We start from the raw sequence: 26,213 nt of genomic DNA, 5'->3' as shown, positions 1-26,213 counted from the left end.
AGGTCCTAGATAACAGAATATTCCTCCTCAATGTTGCAATGGAAATAGCCAGTAAGAGTCCTTGATGCCAACACAGAGTGACAGCACATGGCACCAAGTGGGATAAATACAGCACAATTCCAGGCATTCCATCCAACACTCACCACTGAAGAGTTGCCTACCTAACACACGACTACAAAAATATGCTTCTGTCTGTATTAGCACTACTGTCATAACTAGGAAAGCACCTCCTAGGGCCTTTTCTGAGAATGGAGAGGGATGTGAAAGTAGAAAGGCCGTTGTTCGTACCTGCAATGCTAGGTGCGGATGCAATGCTGCTGAAAGAGCTACTGTAGCCGGAGGCACTAAGCGGCCAGGCACTCGATGAAGGCAGCGTGGCATTCTGAGATGATGTTGGGGATGACCCTGCAGAACCAGCAGAGAAGCAACTAAGAAAGATGGGCATAATGATGTTTGGTGTGACATAAGCAAATCTATTATGTGCAAATACAAACCATGCAAGGCATTTTCTTTAATCAGCCTGGTCTCTGAAGGCTAGGAATGAAATGTTATAGAAAGCATGATAAAGTGAAGCAGAAGTCTTTAGTAGAAAAGAAAAGCTGGCACAGTAGCAAACATACTAGCACCTGTGCAGAAGATAAATTCAGCATTTCCTTTAAGACACATGACTCTCTCCAAAAATCAGTGCTAAGCTCTTTGGTCTCAAGGAAGAGGCTTCATTTATAAAGGTGCTCTGACGGCTGACTTAAGCAATGGCAACTCTAGATGAGCACAGATGTATACGACAAAGTAACCTTTTACCACAGATGATTTGTCCTAAATTACTCGAGGTAAGCAATTCTCCTACATCCTAATGCCCACAAACATCTTTAGATTCTTCCAGACTTTCAGTAAAGAAAGAAATATTTCAGCAATCTCTTCTCAAACGGATAACTTTACATGAAATAGCCTGAAACCACCTTGGTAAATCATTTACAATCTGAGGAGCTATCTAAGAATATATACAATTTCCTTACTGGCAGCAAATGAAACAAATTGAATGTAAAATAAAATATCTTCATTATAAAGACCAGAAGAGCTGGAAATATTCTCTCCAGCCACCAACAAAATTGTCTATCCTGGATGACTTACCATTCCCAACACACACAGGGACTATGACACTGAAACTACTAAAAATATGTGAGTTTGGGTAAAAGCACTGTACTGAGGTGGAAGGGAGGAATTAAATGGATAAGCACATCCCTCATAGCTCAATTAAAAACCCACAGGATCTATTTTCAACTGGAATGATAATCAACGAAACTTTACCTTATCCAGACTCACTGTGCTCCAAAAGACACCAATACAGACATCAGTCTTGAGTAAAATAACTCTCTATATAATTGATACATAATGTATTTTATTTATGTATGTATAATATATAAAATACTATACATAAAATTACTTAAAATCGTCTCTTAATACTATCCATGTACTTCAAGCATGTCATGAAAGCCCCAGTCTCATGTGGAGGGGCACTGACAATAACAGATAACTTTACCTAGAGAAGACACCTAGGTTATATGAGGATAAAGGAATAGATTTAGCAACTACATTTTAAAATCAAAATGATATTATTAACAAGCTAAAAAGCTAATGAGGGAAGGAAGCACATGAGCCACTGCTTTTTTAACAGTTTTTGACTCTTGAGGGCCTGTTTACTTCTGCAAAGATCATCTATACTGATCCTCTCTAAGTAGAGTAACTATCTCTCCATTCACCAGAGGTTACACACCAGGAAAGTTCATGTATACTTCCCTTCTATGAAGAAGAAAGACCTGTAGCAGGTATCATCTAAGTGACAGGTATAGCTCTGTAGGGATAGGCTTCTGGCCTACAGGGATTCTTTCCTGGGTGCACCATTATCTGAACTATGAATGAATTAGACCTTTATACCCTTTAGAACTCCAAACCATCCAGGTTGCCTGACCCTTGAAGTACATTTGGGTCATTAGAAGTTAATTCAACATTAGTAGTTGTGTTTCAGTTTAAATAAAGTTGCTTTTACAATCTATGCAGCGGATCTCACTATTAGAACATCCACATTTTTAATCCTGACACAACCTTTTCAACAACATTATACTATTCCTGTGCAGATGGGAGTGCTCTAATAGAGGGCAGATAGCTTGCCTATGTTGGCACTCTGATTAGAACAAAACCAAGCCACCTTGATCCACTTTCAGTGCATCCAGGTATCAAGTAGCATAGTCTCAACAGTTTGTTCTCTTAGAGAAGACCCTTTTAATATTGAAGTAAGCACTGACAACACAAAAAGAATGGAAATGGGAACCACTATTTTTCTAGTCAATTCCCTACTTTTAATTTTCTTTGATGACTTTGGGGATAAACCAGCTCCAATTTGTTTGGTTGATTGTTTTTCTAACAATACTACAACGAATGTGACAGAAGCCTGCTGCCTTGGCAACAACTGAGGAAGTTTCTTATTGCATGTCCTCAGTATTTCACAAAATGTATGTAAGAGGTCAGTCAATCAGTATGAAGAGTGAAATCTTGTTCAAAACAAAGCATTACAGGTTCCAAAAAAGTTTCTATTACATCTCAGTCTTTTCCAGTATAGAAATATTCCAGTATAGAAATATTCCAGTATAGAAATATTTACATTCCCAGGGAAAACCAGAAACAACTTAGTCTCATATTTAAAGCAAATATTCCTGGATGTTCAGAGCAGATGTATTATGAATTAGGATTACATGCAAAAATGCACTACATCCAAAACAGATTAAGTCAACTTTTTTTTTGGAAAGAAAAAGAAAGTATACACAGATGTGAAAGTCATTTGTGTGTTTACCTCCACTCTTGAGAAGATAGCGATTAACATCCTGTATCGTGGTGTTTATGGTAGGCCCAGTTGGAACACTTCCAGGAGTAACATCGGGGTCATTTTCAGGATCAATATTCTGCAGTCCTTTCCATGGCACTCCTGGATGAAACTCTGTTATAATAAAAAGAAGAGTATATAAAGCCATAATTCTCCAAAGTTCCCGTGTATCAGAAGGCAAGAAGATTCAATAAACAAAACCCAACAATATGCTTTAAGGACATCAGTTTAACAGAAATGCTTTGTATTTTGGTTACCTGGTGGCCAGTTTATGCTGGAGCCATTGGAAATTTTATCACTATCGGATTTGGCACGTGACCAGCTGTGAGGAACAGCTACGGGCGGACTGGCAGGAGATTCACTGTTCTGAATCAGATCATACCGGCCATAAGAGTCATCAATGGAGGACTTTCCTGGAGGACCAATACTTAAACCTCCAGGTATAGCACCTGTAATGAATGAAATGGAAGAGTTTTGTTTAGGAGTGGGGCTAATTTGGGGTATGGAATTTCATCAGTCCTTACATTCTGTTCTTTATGTAAACACGATAAGCAAGGCTTTACAGCCTCACTGCGAATTGCAGCTGTGAGATACACCTTGCACAATCTAGACATTCAAAAGAAATTCTCATTATATTACAGCCAAAAAGAGGCTCAGTAACTCAAACCTTTACATTGCTGGTAAATAGGAATTTGCTGAGACAAACAGCATACTTAAGAACATCACTGTAGGCAAGCTCTCCTCCCATCCTCTAGCTATTCATTGCTGATGGGACAGATGCTTTGCCATGGTCATTTTCATGTTCCTACAACTATCAAACAACAACTTGGCATAAGCAGTATGGGTACTTGCAGAACCATAGAATCATAGAATAGTAGGGGTTGGAAGGTACCTTTAGAGATCACCTAGTCCAACCCTCTCCTGCAGAAGCAATAAACCACTACTGTAAAAGAAGTAGCTCATGCTGCTCAAAATAAAATCCAGGACGCAATAAAGTTAACAGAGCACCATGTTCTAACGGAATAAACTTGGTACAGGAAATAAAGGAATAAATGACTCAGGATGCTGGAGACCTTGGGGATAAAGGTGTTCAAAACAGATTAGCAGTCACTTCTGGAAAAACAGAAAGTGTGTGCTCCTAACTCCCAGAGTGGGTAACTATGTAATGCATCATGCCTTTGTACAGGAATGGCTGTGAAAGGTTGATGGCATTGGAAAAATGGTGGGAGAAAGCCAAAGTAGTCTTTTTGGATTGAAGGTATGTAGATCTGGACTAAGGGGACTTGTTTTGTCAACACTAGTAACCTGTTTTACTTGAACTCCATATTCTGAGCAATAAAACTCAGTAAATGAAGAAAACCCAGTGCCTACACTGCATGTAGGAAGTGATACCTGCACACGTAATGCACTGCTGAATGTGCCTGCAGGAATCATCACAGTCTCTCCCAGGGTGTGCTGTACCAGCCCTCTAGGAGCACTTCCTCCAAAACAGTAACATGAGAAAAAAGCATTTACAATTGCTGTATGAGTCCAGTCTCAAAAAGCCAAACTTGCAGAGACTGAGGGCAACGTACCGTGCTTGCTGGAGTTCTGGTCAAGCGAAGAAGCAGCACTAGACAGGTTATCCATTGAGTTGGGGTGTGTCCACTGAGGAAGGCGAGACTGGGACTGAGAAGTGTCCTTCACTGACAAACCACCAGTAATGTCCATGTTATTTACATTCATGTTCGGGTTCAGTCCAGCTAAGGGGAAACAGGTCATTAGATATCCATAATGTACTGCAAGGTGAAAAGATGACTGTAAAAATCTGACTGAAGAAATGACTGAAGGTTGATTTTCAGACACCTGCATGCTGGTGGTGTCATTTCAAACTGCTGCCAAGAACTTTTTGCTTTTATGGGGACACCAATATTAACTCTCATGAATTCAGAAAATGTTAAAATGCTAAAAGGAGAAAACCAAAAGATGCAGGAATAATATTTCACAGTTGTCAGCATTCCACTGCTAAGCCAAAATACTCCTCATATCTCCCCAGCACACCTCCGTGACACCTGCCACTTCATCTTGCTGACAATATTTTAAACATCTGAAACAAAGCAACTAATTAAAAGGTCATACAAACAGCTGCTATTCATCAGAACAGGTATTGTACTACTTGGGCAAATATTTGTGTACACAAAACAGAATCACTCCAATTATATTTAGGGGGTCATTTTGACATGCTTCTGTGACATGAATCCAGGCTCTTTTTGCTATATAATTAATATATAATGTTAGCAGAACACAGGAAGCTGAGATATGATAAAAATCTCTTAGACTTAGGCCTTTAATTCATAAACTTTTGCCTTTTGATGCTCTTTGCTGTAACAGCTCAACATATCAGTCAGAATTACCTCCTTTAACTGCTGCATGGTAGGTAAAGCTTGGCCAGTCTATGGCACACAGCATAAAGACACTGACAAAGAGATTAAATTAATTCCTTTATGTCATAAATGAGGTCTGTAGCACAGATCAAACAATCACAGAAAATGGGTCTGAAAGGTTAGTCTGTTCACGCTGTCTCAAGGCCAAATCCATTACGTTGACACCAATCATATTGGACAGATCTATGTCTAACTACCACAAAACGATGGGTGAAGAGTTCAGAAACTTCACAGGTAATTTATTCCACCATTCTCCTTTGCTTAAAGTAAATAAGTGATCTTTATTTTTAACTAGATTTCCTTTTGTGCAACAAAAGTTTATTCCATCTTGCATCAGACACATGCAAGAAAACTTCTTTGAAGCTAATCTTGCACATTTTTGAAGATGCCTGCATGTGTCTCAAGTCTTCTCTTTAGACTAAAGTGAGTGGAAGATTCCATTTCTTCCTTAGTAGCCATGTTTTTGAAACACCTAACCATCTGCACAACACTGTCTCTGCATTCCTTCCAACTGCTCCCCATCTTTCTTGAAGTACATTAACCAAAATTGATTCCTTATCAGTGACGATCACAGCAGAAAGATGACTTTGCATAACTTCCAGGTGATATTTCTGTTTATCAATATGATACTTGTGTAATTTACAACCTGACACTGGTAATTTACATTTAGTTCATAGAGAACAACATATGTAGAGAGCTCATTAAGCAAATCTTCTGATATTTGTAGGCAGAGCACAGGTGAGCAAATAGAGCCACATGAACAGCAACCAAATAGGGATGTAGTACCATGACTTTGTTTTGGAAGTTCGGTGTTATTTAATAAACACATCTCTTGTATTTCTGTATTTGTTATACTGTGGAGCAAAATATTTAAATGCTGAATTAAGGCAAGACACTCCCCCTGCCTTTCTCATACAGAACTGCTTTAACGAAGGACACTTACCAAGAGGGTAAGGAGCAAAGGTGTTCGGTGAAGACTGTTGCTCTTTGGTCTGCAGGTCAGGTAGGCCGGGAGCCTGGGGATGGGGTGAAAAGCTATCCATGGCTGATTTGCCTGCAGAGGGGTGCAAAGATAGATGTGGAGGGGGAGGCTGCTGCTTCATAAGCAGGGCCTGGGCCAGCTGGCGCTGGTGCTGCTGGATCTGCTGCTGCATGTTATTGATTGTACGTGCAACCTGGCAAGGAAAAGAATCAATAAATGTTTAATTGAACAAAAAGACACCACATTTCTTGCATCTTTCTCTACAGTGAAATGACACAACAGATCTCTTTACAAGTAAAAACTGACTGTATTAAGGGTTGAAGAGCCTTCCTCCAATAACTGAATGCTGCGAAACAGCTTTATTACTCCAGCACCCTTTCCTTTTCAATACTCAAGCCATGCACTTTATTGTTTCTAAGGAAGCTCTAGCGGCTTTGGTATAATGTGGTACAATCTCTCTAGGCTACTGAATCCAAATCTAACAGAGAGATTGAACTGGCAGGCAAACCTACTTGCTGCTCCTGTTGTCTCATGGGTCCGGAAACGTTACGCTGAGCCTGTAACATCTGCTGCTGGATTTGTAAACGTTGGTACGCCTACAAGGCAGAAATGAGAGGTCAGTGGCTAGAACATCAACAGCCCAACAAGCGTGGCTGAACTGCTCTGGTACACTATAAAATAGAGAAAACTGAAACATTATAGAGTTTTTTGAAAACAGTAATTGAAACAAAAATGTTGTTACAAACATATTTTCTAATACACTTGTTTCAGTCCAGTGTTCGTGGCTCTTTTCTATATCAAATAAAAAACCACGATTAAGTTTGTGAGCAACAAGTGGTCATTAAAGACAGGAACCTTCAATTAAAGTTGTTTTGAGAATATACTATATTACTTATAGTATATTATCATACTATAGTATATTACTCATAGTATATTGTCTTTATTAGTTTGAAGACAACTCATTCTTTAGTTCCACCACTCAGCTGTGACAGATAATTATTCCACAAATTACTATCTAAAAAGCCTGAGGCAGAAACCATGCGAAACTCTACCAAGGAAATCAGCATCTGATTGTTGTGAAGACCACCACATCCATTTAAATTTTTGGTTGGCTGTTCTCTTATTTTATCTTCATGCCTTCAACTCTGATTTAGAGCTTATTGGCCATGTCTTTTAACTTACCAGCTGCAGCTGATAGAGCTGGTTCAACATCGTCATATGCTGAGGATTATTAATTGGCGAGGTTAACTGTGCAGGGCTGAGACCAATGTTTTTTGCTGCAAACTGCAAAAGCTGTGCTTGAACCTAAGAAAGAGTAGTGTATTAAACACTGTATGTTTGCTTTTAACACAGGCGACTGTTTAAGTCATTAATAAGAGCTGTAAGGCAACAGCTGGCAAACATTACCAGAAGTAGTACCACAAACTATCAAAGACTTAGTAAGAGGCTCTAATATAAACCCTAATAACCACACTCAAACATGCATTTATAGAAAAAGAGCTGTGAAACAAACTCTTCAGCTCTCTAGAAACACTGCTTTTTGCAAAAAGGAACACATGAACGTGCCCACACAGGTAACATACAGAATATACAGAGGAGACCATCTTACCCATGCCACATGTTTACTAGATATACAGATATATCTGGGCAACAGTAGAGAAGAGCATCTAAGGAAGAGTTCCAGGGAAAAGGAAGAATTCAAGGATGGAAATGTCATCTAACCTGAGGGGATAGAAACTGAGGCACTTGAGCACGAAGACTAGGCTGGGATGAATTAAGAGGTTGCACTGGCGGTTGCTGCGGCTGTTGCATGGTCCTGGCTTGTGCTGCTCCACTATTGCCAAACATACCCAGATTGCCACTCGGTATCTACAGCAGGACAAGATAGACATAGGCATTTAAAGACACCACTCAACATACAACTTGAAAGTTACTTATCTGTGCAGTCTTTATCCTCAGTGATTATGACAGACATGGATAAGAACCCATTACACACCGACTGTATTGACAATCAGGATTAGAATCAGGCATGGGAGAGATCACCACGTACCCAACATCCCAAACCACCAAAACTTTGCATCAATGCCTGAACAAAAGGCAGCTGAAGTTGAATACTCTGTTTATAAAGATGCATAACCCTACAGGGTCACAAGCTGAACAATGAAAAACATTTGCCATAAATGTATTTGTGTAGCAACAGACTGGGAAATGCAGTCAAACTGACAACACTCCAATCCTTAAATTAGCTAAGCAGCTTTTATACTTAGTCATTTTACAGAGCTACTGATAATGGATGTGCTACTAGTGCAGTCTCCACTTCTGTAAGATATGAGCTTTTAAGTTCTGGACAACTATTGTCTTTAGAAAACTAACTTGAAAAGAATGAATGTAATGAAAGACACCACAGAATGTTATAAAGAGTTTTTCTGGATTATTTTTTATCTGTGCTGGAACTGCAATTTATTTGGCAAAACTAACCTCTTCATACTCAACAGCAGTTTACAGCCCCTCATGTCTTGTGGCATTTATCAATCTTCCCATCCTTTTCTTTCTCTTTCAGGGTGTTCAACACCCAAGGGCCAAAACATCTCTCTTGCTGCAGTGCTCTATTTGACCAGAAGCATAGTTTCTTACCACCTGTCAAAGCTGTGAGCTGTCTTGACACTTGAAGCAGAAATAAAAAAGCCCCCATCACTTCTCACTCATCTCATCACTGAATAATTATGCCAGGCAGGAAAGACAAATTAGAGCAATGTCTTTGCCTTTTTGAGTCTGTGACAATTAGCAATGCCTCACAAAAAGAAACTTTGCATCAATCAAGTCAGAGGTACGTCAGGATTCAGGGGTATAAGTCCATACTACCACAGTCTCAATGGATATGTGTCATCAGTGGGCTGATTACAACTAAGCAGTTGTTTTATGTCCTACAATGTGAAATGTTTCCACAGCAGGTAGTTTCTCCACTGGTATTTCACATGAGCAAAGCTGTTGCACGTACTCTGAGTTAAAGCACTCTTTCCCCTGGGGAAGTGATGGGCACTAGCAATCCAAGAGACCTGAAATTCAACTTGAAATCTCCCCCAACAGCCTTACCTGTCTAGAAGAATTCAAGTTTTGCATGCCCAGCCCTGAGGCAATCCCGCCCAGGGTCTGATTAGGGAGTGCACTGTTTGAAAGGGGGAGCTTCAGGCTTGGTGAAGGCAAAAATGGTGAAGTAGTGGGCTCTTCCACTAGGCCGCCATCCTGATTGGAGAAAGAAAGGGTGAGCTGTGTGCAGTGCCCAGGAGCAGGCAGCACACAAAGCAGTGTCCCATGGAAATATAAAAGGGCATGGATGAATAAAAATATTTTATTAAAAAAAAAAGGTATGAATAACAGGGAATGAAAGTATGGAGTGAAGGGAGAAGAAAGAGAGAAAGAGGATTAAGGTACTGTTTTTCTTTTCTTTGTTGAGCTTAATTCACAATCACCCTCACCCACTAGAAGGATGGCAGAGCTATCATGCAGCCATTCCTCCTCGTCCTTTCAGGTTTTCTCCCCTTTTCCACCAGATTTTACTTCCCAGCACATCTCAGGGAAGTCTTCTGTTAGTTTGATAAACTCTCAGCAGCAGAGCATAGAACACAAAACACACTGCTTTTGCTCATCCAGAACTCTGTAAAGGCCAGATCAGTATGAAACCAGGTTGTGTATGGTTCCACATCATAGCTCTGCTCTTTTGCATTAATCCCCTTTCCTAACTGAGACACATGAGCCTCTTAATATTCACATAGCACTGAGTTATTATTATGCACTATGAAACACTACACTCTAACACACCCAACAAACACAGAAACACTTAAAAACAATAATGATAATGTTGTCTGTGTAGCATCCCCAGGAAGGTGATTAAGATGCTGACTGAACATTCCCTGGGAAGATGCAGATTTTAGCAAGACATAAGGAACCCACTCTGATAACTGGACTGTAAGGAACCAGGGTTGAACATGGATCCGATGCACAGAAGGCAGCTCCCACAGGGACCAAACAGCAAGTCAGAAAATACCATGAATTGTATAATCTCCAATCAAACAGGTAGGTACCTAGCTGGTATTACAGTGGGGTACTGAGTTCTACCTCAAACTGTGCTTTGATGTCTGAGAAGCCTGCGGCAAACGTGATCAAATAACACCGTGTACAAAACAGACCTCAAAAACAGGCAGAGGGAAAAACCTTCAATTTGCCAAGTGCTGGACTGATGTTTTTCTGGTAATATCTTCATTGCAAAGAAAGGCTTTTAAATATGTGAGAAGGGAGGTTATTTCAATGAATAAATTCAATGCCCTTGAAGATTGAGAAATATTGATAAGCTGCCTTTGTTAAAAAAGCAGCCCAGTCCACTGACCAGATCCCCAAACTAATGCAGCAAACACGGTTGGTAAATTTTATGTTCCAAGTTAATCCTGAAAAACGCATTTTCAACAGCTCTCCTTTGATGAAAAGAAAAAGTTTCTTTACTATCAGGCAAAGTGACACTTGACATGCTATCTGACTATCCTGAGGGGGACACTGACATTTTCTAATGATATCCCCAAGGCCTTTCAGCTCAAGATATTTTACATTCTACTGGACATCAGTCACACTCCACAAACAACTGCAGCCTGCATGACAGTAACAGGTTCAAGGATTTCTCCTTAGATCACAGACCTATGTTTACAATACTACCCTTCCCCCTTTAAAGTGAAAATAATTTCAAGTTCCCTGCATGCTCTCTCCTTCAGATGCCATTGTTTCTTATGTGAACAGACTTATTGACCATGAAAGAGCAATGCAACCCCTCCCTGCTCCAAGATTTATTTAAGTCTTGTCTCACTGACATGATTTTTTCTCATTTTCGAAAGAGGCAGTGCCAGGGACGGTGGAAGACAAGCCACAGTAGAGACTCAGGCATCTAATTTCCAGACCAGGCAGGTCTCCTGCTGTGAGACCACCTTCCCTAGTGTGTTTCTTAGCTGCAACTGCAGCAAATGTCTATTGTAGTAAGGTTATAACACATTGTTCACATTTACTTTGTTGGTTTTGGGGTTTTTTTGAACTTGTTCTAAGATGCTAACTGTGCTGCACAAATCTGTGCTCGGTAAGCAGAACTGAAATAAATTCATTCAACATAAAGCATTTTAGTCACTCAACACAATGTACTCATCAGTCATTCTCAACTTGGAGTTGGTGATACATTTACTACTGACAATGGTATGTGACCCATTATTTTTTAGCTTCCTTTATGTAATAATTGTTTCCTGAAGAGTAATCTCATTTACTTAACCTTTCTCTTCAGAGATTTTCATGCAAACATGTTTCATTTCTCCCTTAAGTTAATCAATTAAACAAATCCCCTACATCTGAATCACCAAAATCATGCTCAATCCAGCACTGCTTTGGACTTTTTTTGGAAGAGATTTGACACAACTGTAAAATCCTACCTTTAGTGGCATTTCTTTCTACAGTTACCCAACAGAAAGCACCACACCACACTGGTGCTCAACAGTAATTACTTTCAGGACTTGGAAAATCCCTGACCCAAACACGATAGAATTTGTAATGCAAGTAGTATTACTCAAATATTTTTTCTCTCTGTGAGATATGGACAATTTAGCAGAGGATTCCTGGACACTTTGGCAGTCACCTGCCAATATCTTCCACTTCACCAATTGAAATGTCCCAATAGACAAGATGCAAGGTTAATTATTCTACAAAAGGTCTTTTACAAAGTCATTTACAGAAGCAGTAGAAAATACACACAAATAACTCCTTACAAGAGAAAAAAAACCTCCAAAAGAGGAAGTTAAAGTAATAAAATATCACTTTGAATAAGTTCTCCTCAAATCTGACAGGATTTAGGTTTAAAGAAGTACTCATCACTGGTGTTCTTGCTTTGGAAACAGAAGAATACGAAAGAGGTTTCAAAATTTGGAAGCTCACAAAAGAAACAATCACTGGATCATAGGAAGCAGAGATGGAAGAAAGAAGAATCATTTAAAAGTCAACCTTAATATTCTAGTGATCATCATCTAATTCTGAGACCTACAGAAGTATTTCTGTGTAACAGTAAAATATCCATTCATTATCTCAAAGACCAAACCCAATCACACTCACCAGAGACAAATGGGATCAGAATGGGAAGGAAAAAGTTAAAACAAACCCCCAACTCTACATTCTAATTAGAAACAATGGAAAAGTCTGTTTGGAATATTTTTGGAAGAACAAGATTGCAGTCAACAGGCATCAAGGCTTGTAGACCTCACTAGCAGAGAGGAAGAGCTGTGAATAAGACAGTAGTGAAAAGGTGACAACTTGTAAGGTGAGAATTTCAATCTTCTACATGCTCAAGGATTTGCAAAAAAGTCTGGAAGCAGAATCAAAGGAAGACAAGACCCTCTGCTGGCAGTATGGGAGAAAGCATTAAAAACATCCCAAAGACAGAGGAAAGCAAGAGGGAAAACAAGTCTGCCGTGGAACTAACAGAAACCTCACCTGAAGGCAAGCTTGAGCTAATGCCAAAGCAGGCTGACCTGACTTCTCTTCAGAGAGCTGACCTGACTGTTGATCCCATACATCCAACACAATGGTCCAGAGTTCAACATCTGCATGAGATTATGCTAAAAAATTATGTGATGTCTCTGTCTGGTTCAAGCTTTTCAGTTATGGGGTGGTCAGTGCAGATCAGTAGATCACCACATTTTTCATCAGAGCTGAGAAAGAATATTTGATAGGTGCAGTGAGAATACATACCAAACTTGAGTTCCAGTACTCAGGAGTGGTACTCAAGCCAAATCCCTACATTCTTAAGAAAAGATCCTTTGAAGTCCTCTGGACTTATTTCTAATATTTTTAAGGATGTTTCTAGGAAAATCTTACATGCTTTTCTTTTTGAAATTTGATGACTCCAGAAGACATCATCTTCAAGCAAATCTGATACCTAAGTACAGTATGCTTGCCACCAAGGATAAGACAATGTGGTTGAGATCACGTATCGGGGTACTGCTAGGCTGGATCTCTATTTCCTTGAAGACATTGGATTTTCTCCCTTCTCCTTTATGATGCTACAGGGCAAGATAACATCCTGAAAAATAATACAATTAACAATGCACCGAGTGCCAAAGATTGACTCAGTGTGACACAGAATAAAGACTACTGCAGCAAGTGTTGAGGAGCAAGTGAAAGCAAATATTCAAAGGTAATGTTTAATTGCACAGACCACTACTAATCCATAGAGAACGGAGTTCAATAGGTCCAGAAGCAAATGTCAGGGCTGGAAATTCCCTCTCCTCAAATGCATAAGGTGAAAAAAAATAAGTAACTGCAGGCTTTACCTATCAAGAGAAAACGCAGGGGAAAAATCATGGAGTCTCAACTGAGGTGAACTGAGAGAATCCCCTGAGAAAGAGTGGTAGCAATGAGCACTTGAGCCCAATGTAACGATTTCATGAAGCCTTGCATAAACTTATCAAAGACCCAGCAAAGCCAAAAAAACCCATAATGACTTGATATGACAATAAATAAAATAAGGACCATTGGCTGAAGCATTTTATGCAGCTGTGTGGAGAGCTTGTTCACTGACCAACGATGATGATCTGAACAGGATGTGAGACAGCTCTGAAATAACACCGTAAAAGACCAAAAAGCTTTTGGAGAAGTTTCTGTAGTAGCATGAGCTGTGAAAATAGAATTTCCTTGGAAAAAAACACCTATTCTTGAGTAGAACCTATATTTGTTTAATTCACTTATCAAGTTGCTCAACATTGATAGCTAACAAATATAGTTTGGGATTACTTCCTTTGCTACAGCAAAGTCGCTGTGACAGATTATGCCTAGACTGAAAGATTTTATTTGCTGTATGAATATTAATGATCTCAGTACTCTTTTCTAAAGTTGTGTTTAACATACGTTTCCATAATTATGCATTATGTATCTCTCTCTCTGGTAATAATTGTACTGCTCAAGATATTGTTAGCACAGGAAATAAAAGGTTAACTGACATGAAAGCGTGAATTTTGTGACCTTCATCAGGACAGAGATCTGTCAATGCATGTATTCATTAAAATCTGCCATAAGCAAATAGATTTGCCATAGTCAAGAACGAATTTTACATGGCAGGAAGATAAAAAGAAGGAAGAAGATCCAGGTTGAGTCTTACACTGTAGGAAAGACATGATCAGTTTAGTCTGGACTAGGCAACATCATCAAAACAGACCCTGTGTTATCTGATTATAAGTAGGGAGTTGAGGAACAATATATGTTACTATTCCTGCAAAAGCAGAAAAGCAGTTTTCTAATATATAAACTTTTGTGGAAACTGCCATGAAACTAGATTATGTAGCCCTATAGCAGCATTTGAACTACCACAAAAACTTCTAGTAAGTAAGGATCCTCCAAAGCAAATTTTATGTAGATGCGAATTTTTCCTTATGGATATAAATAATCCACAATTATGGAAGATGCACTTGGGATGCACAGTACCAACACTAAAACTCTGCAAACCCTTTAGACTGTGAGGTCAGCAGAATTAGTAACAGTTGTCATTAAAGGGTCAGCATTTATCAGATGTCCTGCCACAGTGCCACGCTGTTTTTATTAACACCACACCTGGGAATCTGTCACAACACATACCACAACTTTAAAGATAATGCTATAGTGAAGACTACAAGAAAATACGGGGTGAAGAGATGGAGAGATAATCAGTATTCAGGGTCAGTAACTTCTAAAATATAGTCTGTGTTACCAAGACTAGGTATCATTACTGTCTCAGATCTGGTAACAGCTTATGGAAGATAAACTGGTTTCAGTAGTGTTTGTGAAAATCACTGATTTCTGCACTCTTAAATCACGAATATTTCAAATGACACTGGAGAGCATTCTTTCCCTCTTAATAATTTAGGGGGGAATTCTGATGTGAATTGGTGGGTGTCTTGGTAGGACTTTGTCAGGTTGTATATCTCACTTCCTACTGAAGATTTGGCTGCACTTTTCCCTACATCTTCTGGAGCCTTCTCAGTCATTAAATGGTGCTGGAGAATTTGTCATATGTGATCACTGAAAAAGAAGCTCATCAGGGAAGTACATTTATGACTGCGTGTCTGCTCTCCAACTGATCAGCAATACCTCAGCTCCTCATTCCTATTTAAGCACTGAACTTTCACTGAAATCTGTAAGGAGCTCAATACTCAAAGGAACTAGGAGCCTAATTCTTGAAGATTTTGGCCTTGGTCCTGCCTGGCCATTAATTTGGGCAAGAGTCACCAACTCTCTTGCCTCTTACAGAGTGAAAAGGCTTTCTGCACTCTGTTTCCCTGCTTTTCCCATTTCTAGTTCCATTGCATTACCGATTCCTTACTAAGTTTTCTTTTCAAATGCAACACTAGGGATGACCATTGCTTAGTTCTATGTGGGAATCAAATCACCGGTCCTTTCTACAAGGAATAACTTCTCCACACGGTTAAAGGAAAGAAAATGAATAAGGCAATATGTAATTATTTACCACATTTCTCTTTACAGTTTTCTAAACAGTGGAAATCATCAATATTTCTACACTGGGTATGGTTTTGACTTGTATATCATGCTCCTATTTCCAAACTTACCTTGTCAAGGAAGGTGGGGCGGTCCATGGAAGACTCTTTGGAGATTGGTGGTGGGCGGCAGCCAAGGGGTTTGGTGACCATTCCATTATAGTCGGTCACTCCCATTCCACGCTTGTCCATTTCCACCTTCTTTTCCAGCAGAGCACCTTCACAGAAGGGGGAAATAGATTGAAACGGGATGCAAAGACAATGAATTCGCCAACAGTAGTTCAGAGAAATCTCGTTTACAAAAGCAAGAAAATAAATAGAATCCAACTGATCTGGGTAAGATGAAACTCTCAGAATCATGAATGGTTCCTGAGATACATAGACACTTACTCATGGCCTGATCGAGATTCATATTGTTGCTCTTCAAGGCCTCTTCTGCTGGCTCTCTCTGTCAAAAACAAAGATTATGTTAAGAGAAAAAGTAATCATGCTTATATGATTTCAAAGCAAACTGAGAAAATGGGTCAGTCTCTTAAATGTTGGATTTCACATTTGCTCAGCAGAGCAAACGCTGTCTGTGCCCATTTTTTTTTTGCTTTTAGCAATCCCCACAACAATTCAGTTAGTTTCAGTTTGTCAAACCACACTGCTCTGCTTAAATTGTTTCCTGTTTTCTATGGACAACTTCAATATCACTATCCTATGCTTTCCTCTAAAGTGAACCCCAGCTATGCTCTAATCTCATCTGTTCAGTAAGAAAAGAGGAACAGGAGTGGAATTATTACTGAAGTTCAATGTAACATCTGTTGCTATAAAACTCTAAACTTCAAAAGAGCTATAAATGTCATCACATCAAGTATATCATCAAGTGACCTTAGAGAGCACCCTACTAGCTTAGGGCATTTTTCTGAAATTCAACTAGATGTCTAAAATGCAGGTAACAGAATTCCTTCCCACTCTGAAGGAGAGACTGAAGATCTTTTTTGTAGCTACAGTCTGAAACATCAAAAGTCAGAATTACATGCTACAAAAGAGAAGCCACAGGTGTGCTAGCTAGCAACACTACTCACAGGGAAGCCCATGTCTGTGAGCTGTTTTATCAGACGGTTCATGATCCAGGCCTCATCTTGCTTGCTAGATGTCTTCATGCCCTTAGTAAATAAATGGGAGATTCCATTAATGGTCTGCTTCCCATATCCATATGAGTGAGACGTACATAAAAGATATGTTAAGTTTTTCTTATTAATAAGACATGCTACTGAAAGATATATTAGTACATTAATTTAGAAAGTATTGAAGAACCCTCCGAGCAACGTAACTACGATTCTCTTCCCCCACAAAGTGTACAAATTTTATCTCAGATGAAGAGGTGTTCAGTGTACTATTTAGTATTTGATTTGCTGACCACTGAATTAAAGCCATCTTTGAATTTACGTACTTCATCTTAATCCTCGGCAGAAAAACATAATGAAATGAAAGTTTCTGAAATAGTACAACACTTCCTGAAAAACATTCCCAAAACCAAGTTTGTAACCTTGAAGTTAAGAATGTTACTCAGTGTATTTTCTTAAAAACAAACAAGAGCGTCTAGATAAACACCTTTAAAAGATCTCTGTGCAGCTTTTCTATCACAAAATCCTTAAGAAGTCTCTTCCTTTCAGTTCTCCAGAAAGTACCAAGGGACAAGCGTGGATTTGTTTTGGGCTGCGGACAGTACAAGAAACAACCATACTTGATCAAATCACTGGCCTAACTGTTGGCTAATGGAACAACAAACAAACTGGCTAAATGCATTCCCAATTCCTTTTAAGTTACAGCCTGGCCTTGTCCTGAAATAAAGACTGTGCAATGGAAAACACCCGACATAATCGACTATGTTCTTGGTTAAGTGCAGCATTAAAACAAGATTGCTTAGATCTCATACCAGTACACACTTTACAATTATCTGTTTATTCCTCACAAATAGGAAACAGGTGTTTGCTGTTGAACCATCATAAACTACTTTCTACCACTCTGGAAAGTGTCTGAAAGCCCCCTTAACACCTTTTCTGTTTCTGTTAATACATTATCATTTCTTTGGAATACATCAAAGCTTAGAAAACTTAGAGTAAACAAAAGCAACAAACAAACTCCTGAAGAATCTGATAGGCTTAAAGTCAAAGAGCTCCCATTTTCCCCTGGAAACAAGGTAGGCTGTACTTGAACCACTGTAGTGGCAAGCTGTGTTTGTGTTCAGGTGTCAGAGGTCTAATTAAAACAGTCCAGGCTTAACATAACAATACAATTGTGACAACTTATTCTAGAAATGTTATACTAATTCCACTCTTTTCTAGAGCATCTTAGTTTTTATCTTACCTTTTGAAGTCCTTTCTTCGGGGCGTTCCCCCAAGAATTACAGGAGGAGCTGCTTTCCTGTGAAGCAGTATTATTCCACATATCTCCTTCTTCATCTTCCCACTGACTAGTACTGAGATTCACTTCATCCCCACCACTGCCCCAGCCTTCTTGCATAGATTTTGAAGCTGGAGGGAAAGGAAAGAGGTAGAAGAAAAATCTTACTCAATTTCCTGAAAATTTTACAGAAGTATTCTCTTGGACCATACTCAGGATGTTAACATTTGAGCATCTTCAAGAGATAGAGAGGTTCATTGAGAGCGTAATCAGCATTTAATGATAAGGATGTCTTCTTTGAAGCTAGCAAATCAGAACAGTTCTCTAAAATTTCAGGGTCATCAACTGTCTGAAACTCATTCCTGTCTCAGAAGAATGTAATCAAGGAGCACATGGGCTGCAGGGAACACTTTACATTCAGTTCCAAGGTTGTGTCACCCAGTTTTATTTCATTCCATTTATTCTGTTTAAAACTGAGGTTTAAAAACCATCTCAAGACCTCTCACTCCTCTTTTCAGGTTTTCTGGGTCTTCTCTACACTATCTCTCTGTATATTATTTTGAAGGAGTGAAGATTAAAAGACTTTAAGAGCCAAACCAGAAGTCTAAAACAAGCTCTGTAGCCTTCAGGGCATTTAGAGATGGAAAGATTCTTATCAAATACCATTAGTTAGGATTGTGAAGCAGTCAGTAGTTCACAGTGTTCCTGAACCTGTGAACAGTATTAATAGCTGAAGAAGGTACCTACTCATCACTTTAAGCAAACAGTGATGTTATGAATAGTCATTCTCATATGTTGCTTTTCCTACCACAATCAATCCTATCTTGACTGAGTTCAGTTGCTTCACATTCCAATAGAGGTTTCTTTTGTACACCTTGGGATTATTATTTACATGCAGTTTCAGCTTTCTGCATCTCCACTATACTGCTTGTAAAGTGTGCAAAAATACTCCAAGGAATACCTTTGAATGTAATGGATCAATGCACTGTATCAATATTTTTGTATGAATCTGGAATGTAAACATTTTGAGGCAGCTAATTCAATTTTGAGAAATAAATTATCCAAATAGCATCTGGTTCCAATGCACAGAAAACCAGACATGCTGCTTAAAAATATTGGCAGAAACAAACTCACTTTGCCTTTTTTTCCCAACCTCTTAATGACAGTGACATCCACACACGTACCTGGTTTGCACAGTGCTGGGGCAGCAGCTGGAGCATTTGTTCTTCCATATGTCCCTGCCGACTCTGCAGGATTCTCTCCCCACCCTGTACCACTGCTGGGGGGTTTCCCCCATGCTGAAGTGCCATTATCAACTGCAGCAGAAGGGGACGACGGCTCTCCCCAAGAAGCTTCAGTCTTTGTGTGGACAGTAGGCATTTCTCCCCAGCCTGCTGAAGCAAAGGGAAGGAGAGAAGAATAATGATGATGGGAAAAGGTCTCTTTTGTCATTAAGTTCAAAGATGGACATTTTACTTGATTGTCTGGAAAAAGAGTGCAGACACAGTGATCCTAATTAAGTATTAGGAAAAAAAATGGCTTTGATTTAGTCTCAAACGTTTTCTTGATTGAATACTAGCACCAAGTTGTGAAGACAGAAAGAGTATTTCTTAACACAGGCAGGAGCAGTCAGGCTGCCACCAGCCCTGGCCCCAGGGGAGCAGCTGCTTCGAACAGGACTCCTCAGAGCAGACCATGCAGGGCTCATACAGCAGCATCAGCATTCAGGAGAAATTCAGGACCCAAATTTCAGCTGGGTCTTGCTTCACTGAAAGATTTTAAGTTATTTTAATTCCATTTAACTGTTTACAGATTGCCAAATCTCTTTCGCAAGCCCTATGACTAAGATGGTACTTGTTTCTTATCACTTTTGACGTAGACGATGTATGTTACCTGTATTCCTTAAAGCTTTTATTAGGGCTCATGTTTGCCTGTGTTCCCTATGTATCCCTTCATCACTGAGCCTCTGCATGATAATAAATACAATTTTTAAGGAGAGCTAGATGAGACTGCAGTTAGCACCTACAGTCAAATCACAAGTGACAGCAGGTAGAGGTTATCGTTTGCCTACGGAGTTAATATTTCAGCTCACTGAAAGATGTAAGCTACAATAAAGAGACAGTCTTAGTCCAGCTTGACTGGAACATTAATGCCTTTAAATCCAAAGGACATCTATTTTAGCACTGAAGATGAATGTGCCAGAACAGTCATATAGCTTCTGAGTCCTTAACCAACAGCCCATGGACCAACACAGCAAAAGTGTAAATTGAATTTAAAATGACCATTGCCTCTTTTTTTTTTCTGGAGAGACAAGATTTGGATCACAGATGGAGTTCAAGGCACTTAAAAAAAAGATATACAAAAGAGATTCATAACAGGCAAGAAATGAACTTTTTACATATATCTGATAATAATCTATTTTTCCACAAGTATCACAGTAAGCATTCAAAGATCTCAACAACTACTGCATGATTCAGACTGCTTGAAACTTCCAACTATTAGGCAGGCTGCTAATTCAGGACCTTCTTCTCTTTTCACTGGAGATGGGTATTATTAAATCCAGATATTTTATTTAGATCAACTATTGTCCTGCCAAATCTGTAAGCTCTAGCAGCTCACAACATGAAATAGATCTGGTTAAGAAAGAAACTTGGTTCTGTTACTACCCCAAAACCAGTGCCATTTCTACCTTCAGCAGATTTTTATCATTTCAGGTTGTCTACTTTGCTGCAGCATTACTGGGTTTTTCTGTTCCCCAGTGTTACCTGCAAAAATATACTGGAAACGTTTCAAAGAGCAGAAACAACACTTACTTTCTACACAAAGTGACATCATGAGTAGGCAGACAAGGCAGGAAGTTGTCACAGAAGAGCTTTAGTTAAGAGTACCTTGAAATACATTAAACTGACTAAGCAATAGTGCCCCATTGAGCAACAAGTCTTTGCAGAACTTAGTGATTTCAATAGAATTTCTGTTACTGGAAACTACAGGCAACACACAATGCCAATAATAAGCACTGACTAGCAGAGCAAAAAGTCCTTTTCAAATAGACAGCCTCCTATCTGTCCATGGCTGTAGCATTATATTCTATAGTTATTTTAGGCTCTATTTCTTATACTGATTAAAGGTGCATATGACAGAAAACATACGCAAATTAAGCTGTCACGTCGAGGAGCAAGTAGCTTAATAAAGCCCATTCACTGCCAGTGAGATTTATGTTTTTAAAACACTCCTGAAACACCCCTAAACTACACTGACTCAAACTGATTTCCACTTGAAAACAAAAATAGTGTTTCAAGCTCTATCAATGTGTTTCAAATTTCTGGTTATTTTAAAGTGTGTACAGACAACAAACTCAGACACACACATGTATGTATATAAACAGATCTCTGCTTAACACAACTACCTTGATGTTGCACCTAAAATACTTAGTAAAGCTTTCTGCTGGTATCTTTAAGCCAACTTTCTAAAAGGGCTGCTTTGTTTGAATTTCTGCCTCACTACTCGGGAGGCAACCTTGTCAGACAACTGTGTGTATTTAATCATACTGGCATCTGAAAAAGATTAACTGCAGGCAAATGAAACAGCAAACAAAGCACCTCTAAAGCACCAACTAGAATACAGAGAGTGCAGAATACTGACGTTTCCCTGAGTTCATGCAACTCTCAGAAACTCAATTTATGAAATCAACCTTAAACCAAAATTCATATATTGCAAAGTGTGCTAGGTTGTACAATAAAAACTCAGAAGAAATGGTCCTTCTGTTGCTCTTCACTATTAATTCCACAACACTGACCAAAGACCACAGATGTGTAATGTCCAAGTTCTTTTGAGTGCTTTAAATGGACTGAGCAGTAAATACTAAGGGATTACAAATAACGAGGCAGACAGCCCTTCATAAAAGAGAATGTTTGCAAGTACATGAAAGCAAACAAAATGCATCAACTGAAGGTTTTCAAAACAATCTTAACAGATGAATTTAAGTGCAGGAAACTGTAAACAAACCTTGAAGTCTGCTGGAGAAACTACTTGTACTCTGCAAAAATAAAGCTGTGTGTGAATTCCTGAGAACTTCTCAATTCCAAACCTGTCTTCCCCTCTGTGTTAAGTACTTGCTGGGTTAACATTGCTACCTCTGTGGTACCTTCTTATGACTCCATATGACAGCATTTCAGAAACTTTAAAGGTAAATAAAGTCACATTTCTTACTAAATCATGTAAATTCTACAGGTGAAGAAGAAATTTGCTTCATGAGAGTCCAAAGGACTCTTTTTTTTTCTAAACAAGGTTTTTCCTCCATTTTAAACATAATCCAGTATGCTGGTGGACAAAGAGTCTGTAGTCCCAAGAGCTTGCCTCTGGCAGCGTGATGCTTTCCAGTACCATCACAATAAAGGGAGCTCACTAATGACGTTGCAGCGGCTTGCATGAGTCAAATGAAAGCAAGAAGCTACTTTTTACTTCTTGACACAGCTGCTGGGAAGGGAAATACCTTCAACAGTGGCCTCAAAATCTGAACCTGCCTCAAGTTCTCAAATTCTGCTCAGAGAAAAATTACCATTTTCTTTATGAAAATAACATGCATTTTAGGCTTTCCTGATAAAAAGCTCCATGCCTTAAAAACCATCCAGATCCACATGAATGCTCTTTTGCAATAGAATGAGCTCCATTAAAAGGTTATTTGGCAATAAAGTGAGGTTTTAATATTGAAGTTTTTAAACAATTCGAATTGCAAGAAACAAAAAGATCACAGTGAGTAATAAACATGGACACATTGGCAGAGCTTTGTTTTATAGAAATAAAAACATAATTAACATTGGGCCACAGCCAAAAGGAAATCCTCAAGGGAAAGTGAAATGTTAACTAAACTGTGGCAGGATGCAGTTGTTTTCCCTCAAAATAACCCTATAGCGATTTGGATGGCAGAAAGTGTTTTTCCTTGAAGTTGTTTGGTCTGTGATAAATACCAGAGTGTATGACTACAATACAGGCAAATCGAAGTATTAGAACCTTATGTGGATGAAAAAGGAAGAAATTAGGTAGAAAAGAGATTTCTTACTAAATAAGTTAGTCTGCTAATAATAGAAAAGAAAGAAGCTCGTGGGGGGGTGTGGGTATGTGTGTGTGAAAGGGGGAGTTACAGAGACACTTAAAGAGCCACCCATAACCTTTCAAATCTTTGTTTTCTGAAAGGATTTCCAGTTCAGGCAGGGGAGCTCCATGCCTTCTTCTATCACTTGGCATTAGGGAAGCTCTTACTTGGCTTTCAGCAATGAGTCCAACCTTGTGTGAAAACAGAAGCAGGTTTTTAAGTATCATCTGGCTGTCCCTCAGAACTTGGCTGTTAAGGCTGAGCACCCACAACAGGATTCTAGGTTTTTACGTGAGCATCCTAAAAGAGGTCAAAGTTGATCTGGTTTCAAATCCATTCTGATGAAAGTTCAAAGTAAGGAAAACGCATCACTTGTGCTCTCTGTTTCATGCTGTTAATGACACGTATATCACCACTGAGACAATAGCACAGGATTATAAAAGGAACAAAGAGATATTCAGAGCTTTCAGAATTTAGACCTGGTTCTTTTTTTTTGTAAAACTTAAGCTTCTTGTTCTCTAAGAACCACTAAGACCTTAATTTTTGACCTAAAATCTCTACAGGGAAGCCTACGCTATTTTCTGTTGTTTCTTTTCTCAGCTGGAGGACAGGCAGTTGGAACTTTGCCAGGCTCTGTCTACCCAAAGGGAACCAGAAAGCATCGAGCCCCCTCCTCAGTATTTGGAGGAAGGATCTGGTGCTGTGCGGGATCCAAAAATCTCTGTCCCTGTTTGCAAAATCTTTACTCACTTCCTATTCCTGTTGTATCAAAGCTGCAAGAGTTAAAAGTGTAAGTAAGAATTACGCACAAAGCATTTAGATAAAAACTGAATGTAAATCAAAAGCCGTTAGCTTTCTGCCATTCAGCAGTGACTTGGGAGCAAGCTTCTGTAACCAGAAAGATCTATGTTTATCACAGTATCTATCCTTTTTTTTTCCCCTTCTCAAAAGAAAAAGAAACTGCTCAAAGCATTATGCATTTTCATCATGTGTACCAACATCTGCTTTCCATCAATAGCTTTTCTGTGTTCAAAGAATTTGGAGAACTTCTGGGGATGGGTGACAACTTGAATAACAAGACTGTAACTTGGCCTCCATTTCTAAACTAATACAGCATAAACTGAATCCCAAAAGGGATTGCTGCTCTTTTTTGAACAGCTAACTAGTGCTGTATAGCAAAACTAAAATGCACTCTCTGAGTTCAGGATGCGTGACTGCCATTTTACAGCTATGCTGTACTTCCCTGCTCTACAGGAACAGAATCCATGATTCCTTACTTGTGATGTTCCCTAAATAATGACGAGTCATAAAAATGACTGGCAAAGCTGCCACGACCCATGCAGAAGACAAAATGTCACTAGTAACTACTTAGTTCAAGCATTTTAAGATTTCAGATGAGCATTTAATACCCTATGGAACAGCCTTTAAAACACAATTGTGTTTTGCAGGGAAATAATGTACATGGAAAAGAACTGTTGTTGGATTACAGAAGTCTCCGGGCTAAAGGATTCTCCCTTACTGCAGAGCTTGGAAATGTGTAGTCAATGTGTCCAAGAATTGGATCAGGAGAAAATAAGGTTAAACAGCATGACAACAAATGTCTTTGTAAGACGAAAGTCACTCATTACTTACTTCTCAGCTTTTAGCTGTCCCAGCTGGGATACGATTTCTAAAGGTTTCAAGTCTGTGTAAATTTCCACCAAGACAACAGGATATTGCTGTGCAGCTGCTCTGTGCTATATGCACTGTTAAAAATAGGCCTCCTGCACTTTTAATGGGGAACCTAATAGGGTCATTTTCAGTTACATTTTCTGCTTGCACTGTGTAAGATAAGCACAAGAGAGCATCTCTTAGGCAGAGTCAAAGGTAAAGATGGGTACAGCATGCAAAGCCACAGGGGACTGCTCCTAGCTTCTATCTGTAGATCAGACACCAATCCTTCAAAATATTTCTGTGAATGGCCCTTATAGCTGTATCTGTGTCTACAACTGTAAGTGTAGGTAAGCAAAACACACAACAAAAAGCCCAACATATGCCCTTGATAACTTGATCTGAATTTCAACATCAGAATTGTATTTAAAACCATCTTCACTATAACTCAAATTTATCCTCTTCCTTACATGCTGTCTTTACCACATTCTGAGAGCTGCTTCTGCTTGAGTACCTTATAGTCTTCCTAACCAAAAATCAAAAATTTGTGCAAGATTCACATTTTAACCTAGCAATGTGGTAGTTTGAGTGGATGGTTACAAATTAATAAGCAGTTCTCTAATTGCACAAACATACTACTTCAAAGAAACCCTTCCTTTGCTACCCTCTACTCTGAAGAGTTAACACCTGGTTTTAAATTCCAGTTTCAAAATCAGGAGGACTCAGAACTGCAACATTTCCCTGCAAGGTGTGAGCTTATTTGGATAACATTAACAATATATTGCGATATCTGAACAGCTTTACAAACACTGATGTAATCATCCAAAAATCAGCTTCATGGCCAAAAAATTCCCCAAAAGCCCATTTTCCTAATAACTCCACTGCTACTCAAGAAATCTCAATTGTCAGTTTCATGGGTAAAGTTTTAAATATGGATGAAACAAGTTTAAGGTAAATGAATTACAGATCACATAACGCTGGACTGACCGAGTACAAACTTATTTAAAGCTTTCCCTTTCTAGAGCACATGTTATTAAAATACTCTCAACTGTTAAAATATTTGACCAGAGGAAGGAACATGAGACTATTTTTACACAGACACTACAGCAACTCTGAACTATTTCAAAACATCAAAGAGAAAAATGATGGAAATAAGAGAAGTGGAATTAATCACACTTGGAGAAAAACATGGTTAAAAAGCCAGTATTTAGCCATGACCGAGACGAAACAAAAACTTGCAACAAAAGAATTTCAA

General features: G+C 39.0%; 1 protein-coding gene across 11 annotated transcripts in view; it reads right to left on the bottom strand.

Moving 5' to 3' along the window:
- The window catches only part of TNRC6C (trinucleotide repeat containing adaptor 6C), a 199,894-nt gene that overhangs the window by 6,436 nt on the left and 167,245 nt on the right, over positions 1-26,213 (bottom strand). For 4 of the 11 annotated variants that reach the window (XM_062010507.1, XM_062010506.1, XM_062010504.1 and 1 more), the window contains 15 exons: positions 19,401-19,610; positions 18,181-18,347; positions 17,425-17,529; positions 16,896-16,976; positions 16,216-16,273; positions 15,898-16,043; positions 9,377-9,526; positions 8,006-8,152; positions 7,466-7,588; positions 6,796-6,879; positions 6,245-6,476; positions 4,453-4,620; positions 3,136-3,327; positions 2,849-2,992; positions 289-405 (listed from right to left, as the gene is read on the bottom strand). In XM_062010507.1, coding sequence (XP_061866491.1) covers positions 289-405; positions 2,849-2,992; positions 3,136-3,327; positions 4,453-4,620; positions 6,245-6,476; positions 6,796-6,879; positions 7,466-7,588; positions 8,006-8,152; positions 9,377-9,526; positions 15,898-16,043; positions 16,216-16,273; positions 16,896-16,976; positions 17,425-17,529; positions 18,181-18,347; positions 19,401-19,610 — 2,124 coding nt within the window. The remainder of the gene's footprint in view (positions 1-288; positions 406-2,848; positions 2,993-3,135; positions 3,328-4,452; positions 4,621-6,244; positions 6,477-6,795; positions 6,880-7,465; positions 7,589-8,005; positions 8,153-9,376; positions 9,527-15,897; positions 16,044-16,215; positions 16,274-16,895; positions 16,977-17,424; positions 17,530-18,180; positions 18,348-19,400; positions 19,611-26,213) is intronic. The other 7 variants (XM_062010508.1, XM_062010514.1, XM_062010513.1 and 4 more) reach the window with 5 other exon arrangements.

Source organism: Colius striatus, chromosome 18 (genome assembly GCF_028858725.1).
Source record: "Colius striatus isolate bColStr4 chromosome 18, bColStr4.1.hap1, whole genome shotgun sequence".
In the NCBI taxonomy this organism is placed as follows: Eukaryota; Metazoa; Chordata; class Aves; order Coliiformes; family Coliidae; genus Colius; species Colius striatus.
This window is presented reverse-complemented; position numbering and strand designations above follow the sequence as displayed.